Here is a 17,272-nt window from a genome sequence, read left to right as displayed (position 1 = left end):
TGTCATTACAAAACCGATTATTCCAAAATGCATTCTAAATAAAGTATTTTTCCAATAATTTTTAGAACTTCTTAAGACCGTTCCGAGAGCACCACATTGATCCAACATCGATAACCCGCCACGATTTCATCGAAACCAACGGAGACAACTTCGCCGTGACAATTCCTTTCCTGGCCCGTATGACATGGCAGTTTCTTACAGCCTCGGACGAATTCATAGAGAGCCAATTTTTGTGGTCATGCTACTGGTTCCTCTGCTCCATATTTGTCGCAATGACAAATCAGGTGATATTTAGAAAACTCTCCGATACTCCGATAAACGCAATTCAGTTATAAATTTACACACGCATTTGCAGATTCACAAGTGGTCGCACACGTACTTTGGTTTGCCGCGCTGGGTCGTCTGGTTGCAAGAGAAAAGGATAATACTGCCGAGGCGACATCACAGGATCCATCATGTGGCACCGCACGAGACCTACTTCTGCATCACGACGGGCTGGCTCAACTGGCCGCTGGAGAAACTCTGCTTTTGGCCCACACTAGAAGCGGCCATCGAGTATTGCACCGGTTGCAAGCCGCGAGCCGATGACATGAAGTGGGCCCAGAAGACCTCTTGAAACGTGAGCCGTGACGATCGTCGGTGTAGTCCATCGTCGACCATCCAGTGGAATGTTTCGACGCGGACACTTGTGAACAATTATGATTATGTTGTGTTATTATTATTATTATGCCCTCAGATGTGAGAGTGAACTGTACGAGTATGATTTTTGATTATTTTATTTTATATAACATATGTAATACACAAAAATTATATAGAAAGGGCGGAAACAATTAGGCGATTGGTACCCTGAAAATGAGCACTTGAATTGAAAAGTAAATATTTAATAACTAAACAAGAAAACAATTATATACATATATAGGATATTATGCCAGTCATGTTTTGAATTTAATATTACTCAAACCTCAACATGTTATCGGGCATAATCATCTTCTTTAGAATAATATCTCTTGATATTTTTAGAACTTCTGAAATGGTTTGGTTCTGGCAGAATAGAGAGCAACTAATTAACTACACATGGCACAGAATTCCATGCAATATATTGCTGCAAATGTCATGCCTCGTCTCGGAGATTGAAATTGATCCTACAGAGGCTATATGAAAAAGAAAGTGTTTGTTAGTTGGGTACTTATTGGTCATATGGGCACAACCGAGCATTCAATATACACTAACTAGAGTTGACACCCCTATGGTTTTGATCTGGAGTCTCCGGGATCCAAGCTTGAGTGTTATTTTTCCAGATGTGTAACAAATCCCCCACTAAATTATAAAAATAAGTAAAATTGTTCATTAGAAATTCATAACTTGTGTGCAAATAGAGACTAAAGAGGTCTGTATATCATGTATGAAATGTCTGGCGATATCTCGTGTACAAAAATTTGATGCCGAAGCTAAAAAGGCTACTAATTACTTGGTAGAATTTTATAAATTTATAAACAGGCCATTTAAATATTTGTCAGTAATTATGTAATCTTAAGAACGAAAATTTGAAATACCAAGATTTTTCAGATGCTGCAAAATACCTAAATGTTGAATTAGATGCCGATAAATTGGATAATAATGTTTGCCATCTTAAAAATACCATCACTACCATTAAATCGCTCGATTTGCGTGCCGATAAAAAATGAATAAGAATATTTTCCTCTAATGTTATCACCAAACATTACTATTTTCTATAATTTCGAAATGAAAACAGGTCTGACCTGGGTCTGAGGTGGCAACCCTAACTCTAACACAAAGAAATAGGCGGCAGTTACATGAATTCGATATGATAGCCAAGAATCAGGAGTAATAATTTTCTGTAATATGTGAAATTGCTATATTTTCTGTCCGATAGCTTCACATTTTATAAATATTTTGTCAAAATTTATCTATTCATCCAAAAGTAACCTTTATATGACCATTGCGTTAGTTTTTACACTGCAATGAACCGTAAAAATTGTAATCGTTGTTAAAACCAACTAAATTCAGTAAATTGTTCGATGTAATGGCAGTTACTAATTGTGTACCGTCACTTTACTAGAAGTGTTTGCGACACCTAGAGGCCATTTATTTAGCTGCTGTGTATTTGTTTGTGTATACTTGATGCTCAGTTGCGCCCATATAACCGATAACTACCGTCAATCGACTTTAAACTATCCAAGAGTTATGAAAAGTGATGGACAATGTTCGATAACGGTCTGAGCTCACCCGAGTGACTTTCATTATCTTCAAAAATGACTTTTAATTTGGTTTTATTTAGCTAATGAATATTTACTTATCAATTAGCGCTTGTTTTCAAAATACTGTACGTCGCCCCACCCTCTATATATATATATATATATATATATATATATGTATATATCGCTGATTTTGCGATTGTAATTTTAAACGAGCACTTATTACCTCATTTTGCTTGTGAAGATTTTCCCACACGTACCCACACATACTTTTCATGCGCAACAGCTTAATTAAATTAAATTTAAAGAATTCGCTGTCTATTTAATATTTACATACATATATTTCGTACGAATTTATGGATAAATATATATATATATAGTTTTTTTTATCGAAGTCGATTTACATTATAGCATATTTTTTTGAACAATTTGAACAGTTAACATTTTTAAATGTATACTACTATTATAATATACAATGATGCACTAGTAATAGTAATGTTTAAATTTACAGTGTGATAATGCAGCTATAGTGGCAACTCTCTGTACTCACCGACGGCCGTATATTCATTATTGGAATCTGTAATGTGTATAACTTAAGCAAATCCGTCATTAGAAAAATCCACAACAAAGAGAATTTTAAAGGAAACGGACCATTCTGACGACTCTCGGAATATTTAAAATACATAAATAAATCTTTGAGCATATTCTACCAACCTAAATTTGTTTTGTATCAAAATACAGTCGGAACTGTAACAGATTTCCTAACATTGGATTTTTCTAGTGATCGATTCGAAGCAGTCTTATGATAGGGTAAACGCAAAATTAAGATGACCTCAGTCCAAATACAATACGTCATTGCGAAATCATTCATAAATGTCATGGGAAACTTGACGCAGATTGACCGTTGCCGTTTTTGCAATTTACCTTTCCGAATCCACTCGCAAATTTGCACCTGCCTTAAATCTTAAATGTATGTGAAAGTTAAAGTGCTTATATTTATATTCACTCGGATGATTGTTGACGTAGATTATATACAATATTATTATATTTAAAAAAAAAAGCTATTATTTGAATAATGAACCAATGATGTTTTGTTTGAAGTTGAAATTAATATTGAAAATGTTTAATTTACGTTGATATTTTTATAAGTAGACGTAACCATATTGAGTTTTTGAAATGTGAAACATATTGCTAGAAGCTCTATCATACAAAAAAAAATGCCAAAGACAGACTGGTTGTACTATTTTATCTAACAGACAAAAAAGTAACGAGTAATTTAATTTAGATAGTAGATTTTTCATACGCATATTTCTTTCTTTGACTTTGCGGCACGTAACTATTTCTTTTAAATATATTAATAATGTAAGGCAGCCCTTGAGTATTCGTGGTGCAAAGTACATATATATATATATGACTATTTATTTTTCTAATTAAATATTAAATAAATAAATATTAAAGATATTATATTTATACCCAAAATTATAGCTTTGTCGATGTATAAACATAAAACGGCTACAAACAAAAGTTTACAAATCAAACAACGAATCTAGTGCTATGGCAAATTTAGTTTGGTTGCATATATATAATATATAAACGTAAATATTAATTGTACGACTTTGTAATTGTGTCCTACATAAAGAAAATGTGATTTTCTATGAAATTGTTACTATTTGATGTTGCTTATGTAAAGTGAAAAATTTATTGTGTGAAAATATGTGTATAAAAAATCAATTTCAAAATATTGTTCCTTCGCTTAGATACGTGTTAAACTTTTGTTTCTTTTAGTTTAATTTTGAAGAAGTACAAAATTGTGATAAAAGTTATGTGTCGCTTTGTTCAAGAGAAGCTTTCTGCGAGCTTCATAAATATGTATGTCATTGCTTACGCGAAAATTCAGCAGAGGCATTCAGTAATTGTAAATAGATTGAAAAAACAAACATTTGTGTCAACTTTAGAATTGCAAACTAACAATAAATTCAGATAAGGCTGCCTTTTTATAAAAAAATTTTCACCTTACTAGTGGTACTATTTTGAATAAAGTGATCAATGAAAATTTTCGCTAATAGCTATTTATGTTTAAAAAAAGAAGTGCTTTAATTTATAAAACGGATCTAAGATCCTATGTCCCTAGATATATATACCGTGTAACAGAGATCAACAGAAAAAGTGATATTGATTTTATGTCGCAGTACAAGAGCATTTAAATAAACAAATAAAAGAGATAATTGAGCAAAAATATAAATAATTTTATACAGACCGATTGAATTTTATTTATTTCCTCAATATTTAGAACACACTTTTGACTTAATTTAATCGTACATACAAAATGCATACACATACATTACAGCCGATAAAACATATTTAAGTTTGTCTGCGTATTCTCTAACATTGCCTGAACGTTAACACCTGTTCACATGTTACAAACAAATTTCAATTGGCAACAGAATAATACTTAATACTATGAAACTGACTAGAATACATCTTTAATTAAAAATGTACATTTGCAAGAATGTAACTAAAACCAGAAACAGAGAAGTTGAGGTTGAAAATACATACATTATAACAAAGTCAGCACGAAAGGATAATCAAAAAATAACATATTAATTATGTCTATACAGGAAAAAAATACATGTCTTGAAATACTAAAAAATACATGCCTTAAAGTACTAAATTTTACAACATTAACAAATGTTGATAAAAAAAAAAACATAATCCAACATCGCAATAGCTTGAGATATATCAATTTGGTAAAAACAATGATAGAAAAAGTTTTTTTGCTCAGTTGCGGTTTTTTGGAGACAAACTAAAAACAAAAACAGTCTTTTGTCATGATTCTTAAACATTAACATCTTCTATTTGTTCATGACTGGAAAGCCAACAAACAAAAAAAATTGACATGCATTAAAATATTTTAGTTATTTTTAAGTGTGATCTTCCCAAAATTACATTTATAAACTGATCTCTAGCCCACGAGAAAACGAACTCCAAAACGGTCAGTTTAACATCCAATATTTGTACTCTCATATCCCAGATACAAATTGTTCGCAAACACTTAATGAAATTTAGCCAATACTGACAATTTTAAGCTGTTGACTAACCGTTTAGTGGATTGAGCGATATTACTTTTCAATAATCAAGCATTCCATACGCATTATATTACAATATAATATCTTCAACGCTTAAAGACAATTAAATGAACGAAACGTTCATATTCATCAATTACAATTACATATACGAATATCCAGCAAGATTTATATACATACATATTCCAACTATATGCATAGTATGTTTGTGATATCATGATTGAGAGATTATAAATTTACCTCCTTTATTTTTTATAATAAAAAAAAGCTATTCAAAGCCAGGAAACTGGAAAATTATTAAAATGATAAGATATCAACTTCAAATATATACCAACAAGCCTTACAACATTCGCGTGTTCTTGTGTATTTATTTCCAATAAACATATGTATCACATACTACCTTTGGAGTGCCAATAACGATAATGGCAATCACAAGTCCACATTATGGAACTGTTGATAATAAATGTGGTGAAAAGAAACTCCAAATACAAATTCATTCTTGATTATTGAACATGCAACCTACAGTACTCTGTAATAGAGACCGGTCAATAAATTTAAGAATAAAAATTATTCAGCGTTATATGCTATTGGTCCTTTTTATGGTGTACAAACTTGACCTCGATAGTGTGATCACCAAAAAGTTAACTTACATTGCCGAATGCAAAGATTTTCATTGATAGAATGAGTAAAAAATGAAGACACAAACAGTAGTGCATGAATAAAGGTAGAAAAGTCATCATGACTTAAGTATATACAACACAAGAGAAGTAAAAAATATAAAATACTGTAGTTCATTGACATTATTTAGAGCCACTTCATCCAAAAAAGAGTAAGGCATGATAATATTGTCTAACTACCGACAGTAGAGAAAAGAATGAGCAAAGATTAATTTTTAATTGCATGCACAATTAAAACCTTATTGCGTTTCATATAAGATGATACATTATGAGTCTTACTACAATACAGTATTTTTAAAAATATCAACAAGATAAATATAAGCTTGAAATGAATAATTCTTTAAGGAAAATATCTTATATTTAATGTCTTTTAATTTTGAAAATTAGAGATAGTCTTATGGCAGGTCAAAGTAGATCACTAATGTAGAAATTCATTCTCGAGAAGAACTTTTGTACATTTTTCGCAATTATTTCTCAGATTCTGATGAAGTGTCTTTCACTGCAGTCCCACTGCTTTGCAAAATCTCTTGATCCATACCTAAAAATGATTAAAGCAGTATAAAATCAACGTAAAATTATGCACATATAAGCATCAACATAAAAAAAGTGTTAGATCAAACTACACAACCACAAAAAAAACTCACAATCCGATTTTTCTATAATATCTTCGGAGTTCGATTCCTCAGAGTAAAAGGAATTCCTGTCATTTATTAACAACTTCTTACCGGCAGAAGTCTTCTGAAATAACGTGCAGTTAGAATTTTTGTTAGTGAAATAAACAATCACAATTAAAAAAAAAACAAATAAAATCCCAATCTAAATGTTCGTAAAAATGAAATTTTACAACAAAAAAATGAGTCTAATAATAAATGCATTTTGGCACCACTCATAGAGGACAACAAAAAAAAAACACAGAAAAAATTAAATCACACTGAAAATATTCAAAGTATGGAAACAATTCTGTTTTAATTCACAAAAACGAAACAACTCAATTAATCCAATGAAAAACACTCTAAAAAAAATATATGTATAGCGACTATCAAATTCAAACACCATAACCCAACAATAAACAATAATATTTTATAGACTACCCCTTTTATTAGTTTGCCTTCACTTGAAAGTCGCTACATAAATATATTCTAAAAAAATTATTAATGTAAACAAAATAAACAAACTCACCTCTACATATTTGTGATATAAGAGACATCCGTAGACGCAGAAAATCGATACTAAAAATTGTACTAATAACCATATTACAATATTAACTATTTGAGTTTGACTAAAAAGCGATTTTCCATTCTTAATGCATAAAATGGCTTCCGTGACCATAATCGCTCCGTATACCCAACACTGAGTACCGACACGTTTGCACCTAGGATCGGTCACGTATATATAATATTGCCTGAAAACACAAATGAATCAACACACTTAGACACAAATGTACATTAGAAAACAATCAATCAATATACTACCTAACTGAAGGTGCAACGATGACTCCTATGAGGCATAATCTCCCGACTACCAAAGGATGTGACGGAGGCATTTCAAAAATATGTTTAAGGAAGAATGTATTGAGTTCCGATAACTGCCAAAACACCACCAATTGACACAGCGCTAAAAACCTCATATAGGTACAAGTGGGATCGAGCCAACGAACCGGTGCCCAACTCAACGGTGTAAACTGCAGCATGGCTCGCTTAATCTTTCCGGAAGTAGACGATATATCCCTGCATTAAAAAAAAACACAAATGTAAACAAACAAGCTTCAAAAAACGTCACACCCTACACAACACAAGACTCACCTTATGCTGACCCATTTGTACTCTCGCATCTCGAGAGCCTTGCAGATGGCAAGCCCGCACCATATTCCCAAGCCGTTGCATATCAGCACGTCGAGAATGATGGAATCCCACCAGCATTCGAGAAAGTTAGGAAGCAAATGGATGAAAGCAATCTCGGTGATTTCCCACATGCACGATATGGCCCACAACAGACCCATGTGTCTGACCAGTATGGCTTTGAGCGTCCAACCCAGAAAATGACCAACGGCAAATATATCCATATGGGCCCATAACTTAGACACGGATATTTCAGAGCAATTCACACCGTATTCCTAGAAATAAATAATAATAAAACAAACCCATCAAATGTGTGTGAAACAAATATCTACATATGTATTTATGTGGTTGAATAATTTACTCGGTCCATATCGATGTGGAAGTGTTTTAGACTCGGATCTATCCAATAGAGTATTGAGTTCACGGTCGAGTAGCTTTGGAATAAAAGGAACAGTAACGACAATAGATACAGGACTGATAGTCCGAATACGATCCTCCAAATCGCCGGATGAGGGCGAGTGAACGGACCGTTGGGAAACGCCAACACTGATATGATGAGGAAGAAAAATACTACGCAGCACATCCCCGACCAGATGTTGTCTTGCACATTCGTTTGATTTCTGAAATTGAAATAATAAACAATGGTTCAAATATGGTACAAAAAGTTTTATAATTTTCTTACATTACATACTAGCCACAATGACATTATAGAGTACTCTAAAGCGTCACTGTGACCAGTCACACAATCATAACACAAATAAAGGTATATAAAACATCCGTGCTCGACTATATTTATAATTGATAAAATCAACCACGGGCGTTGCTTCACAACCACTCAACCAGTTCAGTGCGGCTTACATTAAACAGGTCATATTTAACAAGACACCCGGTTGAGCAGATATAATATATATGAATATTGAGTAGTAAATATTAAGTAGTAAATATTGAGTTGTAAATATTTAGTAGTGGAATGTATAGGTACATAGTTTATATTGACAAATATATACACACATATTATTACAAAAGTATAGATAAAAAAAATTGAAATTAACATATATGTAATTATGAACATACTGTTATTTTTAATACATTCAATGAATGTGAATTTGTAATTTTTTTTGAATTTATAAATTGTGTTAAACAACTTCAATGTGACTTTGAATGTAAAAATGTGATCAAAAATAGGATTGCCATATCTTTCATATTATAGCAAAGATTTTTTATTTTCTGAGCTTTTTCAACACACAAACCACTTAAAATGTTAAATTATCTATATTTTTTTTGTTTTTTTTTTTTAATATATACCAGGAAGGTCTAACAGGTAACCCCAATGCGCCTTCTTGACTACATGATACTTGATTATACAAAGTAAATACATATCAATTAACACCCAAAGAGACATCTATGGTTAGATTTGTAAATTTTCAGCATCTTATACAAATCAGCGAAATTCGCGATTGCTAAAAACTCGAGATAAGCGAGAAAATGGGTAAGGTTGCCAATTTGTGGGAACCGTTTCGATGAAAATCAGATAAATTGGTAAACTCTGATAGGAAAAGATCGAGCCAAAAGTCTGGCCAGCGGAAATCAGTGGGATTTGAACGCGTGACCACTCTGTTCAAAGCATTATATGCCAACTACTAGTCTATTCTACTGGTTAAATAAATATCACGTGTGGAAATTTTTTTCAAAATTGTTTTTATAAAAATTTAATAGCCATGAATGACACTGAACTATCAATAAATAAATTTAAATCAGAATGAACTGTATAAGAGGTAAGTAAAATAAAGTTAGTATAAAAATCATAATTTAATTTGAAAGAAAGCAGGTAAAGAATGATCCAAAAATTAAAGTATGAGGTATGAATTGCATGGAGCACGTGTACTTTCGTGGTGAGCATGACGAGTGGTAGCTCTATAAAAAATGACGCAACAGTGGTGTGTGGTTGAGGTTAAGTGCGAGCGAATGAAGGGGGAAGGGAAATGGGGAATGAGCAGACCTGACGAAGGCCGAGTAGATGACGGCAGCTATGGAGACCGCCATCAGAGAGATGGTGTGGGGTTTGTAGAAGAACTCCAGGGAGATGTCGTCGACGGGGCTCTCGTTCATGGCGCTGAAGGCATCCTCGGCCGCGTGAGGTCGTCCGCCGCTGCCGCCCCCCGCGCTTCCGCCGCCCCCCGCAGGCCCTCGCCGCCGCATGCCGGCCGGCGCCACCGCAACTGCTCTCGCGCTCGCCCGAGCACCTCGCAACACACGACTGCGCACGACAGCGCCGTCAGGCCAACTGACGTTAATTGGCGCCGATAGGGCCGACAACTGCAGCATATGTACATCACACCATTCCTGCTGACAACCTACCCATTTTTATAAACTTTTTGTAACTTTGCCAAATTCGCCGCATTCATCATTGCATCTCAAAAATATTTCGGAACTTGTCTAGTAGCGCGACGTACACTTCGACATTACGTTTCGACACCATGTCAACAGATGTCTCAAGTGCTAAAATGTATTCACGCGTTCATTTGCGTTCATGTACATACACAAATACGTTTCAATATGAATCAAGGTCTGTTCATACCTAGTCAGCACGTACCGACTTCAGCAGGTATCTTTGTATTCTTTGGTACATTTTGTATGGGTATATCCATACCAACCGTCACGTTTACGCCACGGCAGGCTTACAGCAGTACCCGACATTTGCTGTTCATACCTTACAGCAACATCCGTCAACGGATCGTATCCGTGTTTTTGGACATCGTGGAAATATACACGCGAATTACGTGCCATGAGTCTGCCACTTTGCTGTTTTGGACCAATTATCGATAGTGACAGTTGACAGCTGTTCAATTTTTCGACATGATTTTGGCGCAAATATTTAAAAAAAATTTAAATTTTTTACGGAAATATTTAAAAAATTTTTGTCCATCATCCACAAGCTCCTTATACAGTGTCCAAAACTTTCCTTCGGTTTTTCTATTTTTTAACATGGGATGCACATCAAAACGCCTCCGTGCTTTTTTATTGCCTTCTTGAGCTTCTTCTTCCAACAAAAACGCGATTATACGTAATTTTTCGTATGATAAACGCCGAAACATTTTTGCTGACTTGTATTCTGACGCGTAGCTACGAATGCACGTGTATACATTCATATTGTAAGTACTCGACAATACGACGTAAGCAATATTGTGCCGTATCGTCATGGCCTGTAATGTATAAGTAAGCCGATTTTGCCTTGCACTCGGCCAAAGTGCCGTAAGCGTGACATGACCGCGACGTGTAGGTAGATATGAATAGAAATGTAATAAAATTACATATTTGAAACGGAGTCGTGCAGTGCTGAAGCCGTGCAGTGCTGAAGCCGTGCAGTGCTGTTAAGTATGAAGAGACCTTTAAGCGGTTCGATGATTAATTATTGGTCACAAAGCGCTCGCCCAAAAGTCACTAAAATCTCTATAACGGAACATCTGGCAGCCGAAAAGTACATCATACTAACGATAATTATCACATTGTGACGGCTCGCTATACGACATGGTCGAGTTCAGTCACCTTCCTGCGAGTTGGGACCAACTCGGCTGTGTTCAGAGTGGCTACCTCACTGGCTACGTCCACACTACCGATATCTACACCCGATATTTTCGAATTTTCCATATCCAATTCCTATATTGCAACCTGTGGTTGCTATTTAGGAACTGGTTATGGAAAAAATCGTAAATATCGGGTGTAGATATCGGTAGTGTGGACGTAGCCACTCTGTCTCTGGCTTTAATAATATGTAAAAGCACGTGCATCGACATGCCAGTCGTCTCATTCGTTCATCCCTTATAACACTAACAAGAACTCGAATGCCAAATATTCCGTATTTGCGATTTTCATGGCAAAAATTGTCTTTTGGCGATCGTGATGTGACTAATAATCCAATTACCAAATCAAGCCTAACTAAGGGGGGGGGGACCCGCAAATAACCAGATCTCGGTTCCCAAAAGGATCCGAGAATTAAAAAAAAAAAACAATAATTCTAAAGCCCGGAAAAAAACAAATTGTATTAATTGAAAATATAAATAAAATTCTCTTACGTTTGTGTAATGAAAATTAGTAAAAATAACGGAATTACACCAGGGGCTCTGATACAAGCGAATAAGTTTTAATTTAAAAATGGTCTTCATTTTTTTGCAAACGTATAGAAATATCTTGATGAATCGTTTCACTTACGAAACTGTCAACCACCGATATCATTTCATTGTATATATTTCTCTGGGGAAATAAGAGGAAACGAGGAACGAACGTGAACCAGAAACTTATGGATTCATATTTCGCCGAGTTTACCGGGTGAACAAATTTGATTGGACGCAATCCCTTCGAGACTATACTCCAAGACACATTTTTATTTCCACCATAAAATAAAAATCAATTTGAAAATTATATGTTATTACGCCATCTGTTAACAACGCGTTGAAACATTGCGTTAAACCTAGTGGGAAAGGGAATGTCCGTAGCGAAGCTTAATAATTGATTTTTACAAAGTTTTTATTAGTTTCACTTCGTTTGAAAATAGTGTATCGTGAAACGTACATCGCACAAATAAACAGTACAGTCGTTGGCCACTTTGATTTTGAAATCAAAAATAATAAAAACCATGTAATTAAAAACCCTTCGAAATTATCAAAAATATTGTGTCCGTAATGATTCTTCTGCTCCCTATTAGTAAATAAGAATATAATTTTTTGTCCCCAATTACTATTCGTGTACAAATTTATTATTTAAATTGAAAACCAATGGCAGCTCGTGGAAAATATTTTTCGTGTTGTTATTGTAACAATATAGTACTGTTTATTGTTTTGGGGGGTTGCTGTAAAAGGGAAACGATAGCGACCGTTTAATCTGATATATGAGTTCCATTTACATATATGGAAGTTATTATCAAGAACTATTTAGCAGAATAGTTGACTGTAAATTTTATATTGTATATATGTATTTATCAATGGCGTGTCGTGAAAATCTCGCTGTTTTTGTCGCACAGCTTCACTTGCGTGTGTGCGAGCAGGATACAAGGGGACTCTGTATGACGTCACCTAGTCCCCTAAGTAAGGCTGTGCGACAACAAAGTCAAACTTAAATAAATGCTTTTAAAAACAGGGAGCTTTTCACTGGGTTCACCTTGTTCTATAAAAACTATTAAATGTAATATTTGCCTCATTCCATATTCTAAAATAAAAAAAAGGTTTGTTATAATTCGCATTTCTTTATTAAAATCAATTTTTTGTTATACTAATTATGTATAAAATAACAAAAATGTATACTACCACTTCATATTTTACAAATGTAAAAGATTACATCTAATATAACATTTTATCTTAACGTCTAGTAATCTCGTTTACTGAAGTAACATAAATAAAAATAAGCATTTAACAGTTTGCTTATTTAAAATTTAACCAAAATAAAAAAAAAACTGAATTATTTCAAATGAGGTTCACAGTGTTTTTAAAACGAGAGTAAATATGTACAAAATCAATATTAGTGGAACAATTATTCATTCAATTGAAATTTATAATTTAGACACAATACGTATTACATACAATAAAAATTTTGTACCAATGTATGTATTTCTTATTTTAAAAAATATTGTAAAACATTAATTGATTACATCACATGATAATCAGATCCAAGGTAATGAATACACTGAAATAATTTTTTAGCATAAAAATATCAAAATTAGACATGAAATTCAAATATTATTACAAAACCATATAAAAACAATTTTTTTCAAATAATTCTAATTCAAAAATACATCATTGTATTGAATTTCATAGCACAAAACATTCTTATTTTGAACATCTAAATTTTGCAGTTCACAGATTTTTAAATATTTTTTCAATTAATGGATAGTTGAAATTCGGTTAAAAATAATTAAATTAGTTAACTATCCAATAGATATTGCCATTTTGAAATTGAAATTCAATGATCACTTGAACAATGTCAATAAAAGTTATATCTGTGTACAAACATTTGTTCCATAATTTTTATTAATTGTTGTATGTATATATATGAACTATAATATTTACACGAAATATTAAAAAACAATAATAAACTAATAATCTCAATGGCAACCTTAATAACTAAGCCGTGTCATTAAAATAATATTATTTTTCAGAAAAAATGTCATGAAAATGATTTAGTGAAACACAGTAAAGTTACTACGTCATATATAATGTACGTACATATGTATATATTTGATGTACTATACATTTTGAGATCATCTTTTGTATACACATTAATGTAGCACTTTTAATTTATTCTTAGTGACTAATAATATGTACAATATTTATACAATACACTTAAGTTTGTTAAAAATTATACATATCTAAAACTTATTGTTTACTTAATCAGACTTCGATCTTTGAGTAAAATATATTATTGATGATTTTTAACATGAAACAACAGTTCTTATGATTTCAATTTTCTCAATTGGGTGCAATATACGTAAATTTCAAATAATTAGTGATTAATAAAAATTGTTAAAAAATTATAAATGCTGTGTATCTTAAAATAATGAGATTTTTTTTAAGTAAAATTAGTAAACTGATACACCTGTTTAATTTAATTTCAATATTTTCTTTTTGCGACTTTAATACGATATAAAATTAAATTTATTATAAGGCACAATATGAATTCATACATAAAAATGGCACAATTAAATATATGTATAAATACCCACAGACAATTCAGAATAACTTCACAGATGTACCAGTCGACTATTTTCAAATTACGAAATACCATGAGATATGTTGTGTATTTCATAATTGGAATGTTAAGATATCAATAAATTTACAATTAAATATTGGCACAATTTTTGACTCGACTTTAAAGGAAAAACCATTATTATATTATACGAGGTGTTTCATCTGCAAAAACTGATTTTCTTCATAAAACGAAGATAACGATGTATTCAAATCATTAACAACCATATTTGGATTGTTATTGCAAAGAGGATGAGTACTACTCGACACAGTTTCCGGATTAGTCCACCCCTGACAACTTTGTACATAAGCTAGAGTTCTTCTGTACGCCTCTTGCCGCACGGCATTCCGAGGACTGCCTTGAGACTGAGATATGTCCCAAACTTGAACTTCGTCAGCATTTCTATGATTAGAATTGGCATTGTTTGAACCATCACGAACACACTCGTTCCCACAAGTAACAGATCTATTATCACACCCCGTTCGGTTATTATGATTGCAAGACATAGTTCTAGCTCCTCCTGCACTATTAGGAGGACCGTTCCCATTACATACTGTTTGATTCCCATAGTTTAATGCGTATTGATAATTTTGGCTATTATAATGATAGTTTTGATTAATATTAGGATTACATTCTCTTTGATAATCCCAGGATGGACCGTAATTGGCGGAACCGTTAAAATTTTTATAATCTTGATTTTGTACATTATTGCCATTTTCTACATATTGATTGGCATTTTTTAAGCTATCGTTCATATTTGCAACTTTATCATTTTGATTCATATTTTGCATGGCTGAGCCTCTGATGGATTGGTTGTTGGTAGAGTTGTAGTGTTGGTTTGAAAAGTTTGCTAAATTGGCTTGTTGGAATTGTATTCTACTGTCTCTAAAATTTGACATATGCCTTTCACAAGTACTCATATTTCCACTTTCAGCGAGGTTCATTTTAAGGTTGGCATTGCTACCTAAGCTTTGGTCGATACTCATGGAAGAACCTGCCGAGGCAGGTAGAGCCATTTGATTTGAAGAACATTGCATTTGATACTGCATCATTCTGGCTAATTGTTGATTGTTCATCGCATTTGGATAAGGCAAATTACTATTGAAATTATTATTGTGCATTTTGCTAGAGTGAATAGGAGCTGACGGTGGTGGCATAGAATTCGGTATTTGATCTTGAATTTGCCTTCCAGCACAAGGATCTATATTATTAGGACTCATGATATTATTGGGACTCATCACATTATTGGGACTCATGACATTATTAGGACTCATAACGTTCATGGGGTGTTGAGGACTTCTAATATTTTGACTTTGAGGGCTCATCACGTTCATGGGGTGTTGAGGACTTCTAATATTTTGACTTTGAGGGCTCATCACGTTCATGGGGTGTTGAGGACTTCTAATATTTTGACTTTGAGGGCTCATCACGTTCATAGGTAGTTGAGGGCTCATAGCGTTTACTGGATTTTGAGGACTCATCACATTTACACTATTGTTAGCCATCAAATTCGCTTGATTCTGATTGTTTTGTTGACACATGTTAGTATTTTGCAAATGAGGGCTTTGCATGGCATTTCTAGGACTCATCATTTGCACGTTTGACATGTGAGGTGAATTCATCATGTTGCGAGAATTCATTCCCAGATGCGAGAATTCATTTTGCGGATCCATATTCAACTGTGCAGAAATATTTTGCTGTGATAAGAGATTTTGATTTTGGTTGTTCATCATTTGATAGGAATTTAAAGCCATATTTTTCTGTTGATTCATCATTAAGGCTTGATTGTGACTATTGATCATCATTTGATTATTGTAAGCTTGCCCCGCAGCGTTCATATTTTGATAATGTCCCATCATGTTTTGCTGACCCATTAGCATATTTTGTCGCATGTTCATTGCAAGTTGCTGATTTTCTTGGAATTGGGTAGCATCTAACATTCTATTATTTGAATTCATCATTCTCTGAGGACATATAGCATTGTTATATGGTAAATTACCCATAGGATGATTTCTTTGGATGTGTAACGCAGTCAAAATATTTTGTGAATTATTATTTGGCGTTAGGATATTCTGCTGTACGGTTCCACCACAACCAGCTTGAAGGTTTGTTTGCTTGATCGTTTTACTGACAGTGATATTGGACGATTTAGAACATCCCATTGCATTTTTCTCCACATTGTCCAACAACGTTTCAATCGGATTGACACCTGATGAGTCCAAAGACATAGCCACTTCGGGATTTGAATTTGCATTTGCGGTAACTTCAGAATTTGCTTTTTGTACTGTTCTACTACTATTATCTACACATGCAGCTTTCGGTTCTTTGAATACGTTTTGCGGTTGTGTATTTTGTTGCACTTTACTGTTTTGGTTACTTTCAGCGCCGAGATCTTCCTTTTGTTCTGAGTTAACTGCAGACTTTTTACCTTCATAAACAGTATCCAGTTTGTTTGAAGCATCACACGTTTTATTCGAGTTTACTTTGTCATCGAGAGCTTTAGGAACATTGGTTTGTAAATTATTTGCTACAGGTTTAATATTGGAAGACTCTGTTCTGACAGAAGAGGTATTCTTAGAAGAAATATCTGCAGACGTAATTGATTCTACACCCAATATGGATTGGTTAAGATATTGCATCATCTCATCGGGTATAACCAATTTATTCTCCACCATTTCTCCTTCAGCTACCTGTAAAGCCATATTACATATTGAATTTTAAAT

At 33.4% G+C, this 17,272-nt stretch overlaps 3 protein-coding genes across 6 annotated transcripts in view; 1 reads left to right on the top strand and 2 right to left on the bottom strand.

Annotated features, from left to right (window-relative positions):
- Kua (Plasmanylethanolamine desaturase Kua) overlaps positions 1–1,938 on the top strand; it is a 47,523-nt gene extending 45,585 nt beyond the window's left edge. The window contains exons 3-4 of the mRNA XM_077432964.1: positions 66–284; positions 356–1,938. Of these exons, the coding sequence (XP_077289090.1) occupies positions 66–284; positions 356–616 (480 nt within the window). The 3' untranslated portion in view covers positions 617–1,938. The remainder of the gene's footprint in view (positions 1–65; positions 285–355) is intronic.
- A 2,504-nt stretch (positions 1,939–4,442) lies between these two features.
- On the bottom strand, positions 4,443–10,094 carry Pss (phosphatidylserine synthase 1 homolog l(3)77CDf). 3 transcript variants are annotated; one of them, XM_077432776.1, is made up of 7 exons: positions 9,814–10,094; positions 8,176–8,434; positions 7,779–8,089; positions 7,449–7,703; positions 7,156–7,378; positions 6,621–6,714; positions 4,443–6,514 (listed from the first exon to the last, which is right to left on the bottom strand). In XM_077432776.1, exons 1-7 carry the CDS (start codon positions 10,011–10,013, stop codon positions 6,444–6,446), a joined length of 1,413 nt encoding a protein of 470 aa, XP_077288902.1. In that variant the 5' UTR covers positions 10,014–10,094; the 3' UTR covers positions 4,443–6,443. The 3 variants fall into 3 exon arrangements, with proteins under 3 accessions (XP_077288902.1, XP_077288903.1, XP_077288904.1); XM_077432777.1 differs by having other exon boundaries at positions 4,444–6,514; positions 6,621–6,711; positions 9,814–10,083; XM_077432778.1 differs by lacking the exon at positions 6,621–6,714 and having other exon boundaries at positions 4,444–6,514; positions 9,814–10,083.
- A 2,947-nt stretch (positions 10,095–13,041) lies between these two features.
- The window catches only part of ci (transcriptional activator cubitus interruptus), a 91,525-nt gene continuing 87,294 nt past the window's right edge, over positions 13,042–17,272 (bottom strand). For both annotated transcript variants that reach the window (XM_077432962.1, XM_077432963.1), the window contains exon 21: positions 13,042–17,239. In XM_077432962.1, coding sequence (XP_077289088.1) covers positions 14,696–17,239 — 2,544 coding nt within the window. In that variant the 3' untranslated portion in view covers positions 13,042–14,695. The remainder of the gene's footprint in view (positions 17,240–17,272) is intronic.

Source organism: Arctopsyche grandis, chromosome 6, assembly GCF_051622035.1.
Source record: "Arctopsyche grandis isolate Sample6627 chromosome 6, ASM5162203v2, whole genome shotgun sequence".
NCBI lineage: Eukaryota > Metazoa > Arthropoda > Insecta > Trichoptera > Hydropsychidae > Arctopsyche > Arctopsyche grandis.
The sequence above is the reverse complement of the archived record's forward strand: the minus strand, read 5'-3'. Positions and strand labels throughout refer to the sequence as shown.

Excerpts from the sequence above, each read along its gene's own strand:
- Pss (XM_077432776.1), bottom strand. The coding sequence starts at position 10,013 with ATGCGGCGGCGAGGGCCTGCGGGGGGCGGCGGAAGCGCGGGGGGCGGC. Across the intron at positions 8,435-9,813 it reads ATCTACTCGGCCTTCGTCAG|AAATCAAACGAATGTGCAAG; the intron begins GTCTGCTCATTC and ends TTTCAATTTCAG. Across the intron at positions 8,090-8,175 it reads TCCACATCGATATGGACCGA|GAATACGGTGTGAATTGCTC; the intron begins GTAAATTATTCA and ends ATTTATTTCTAG.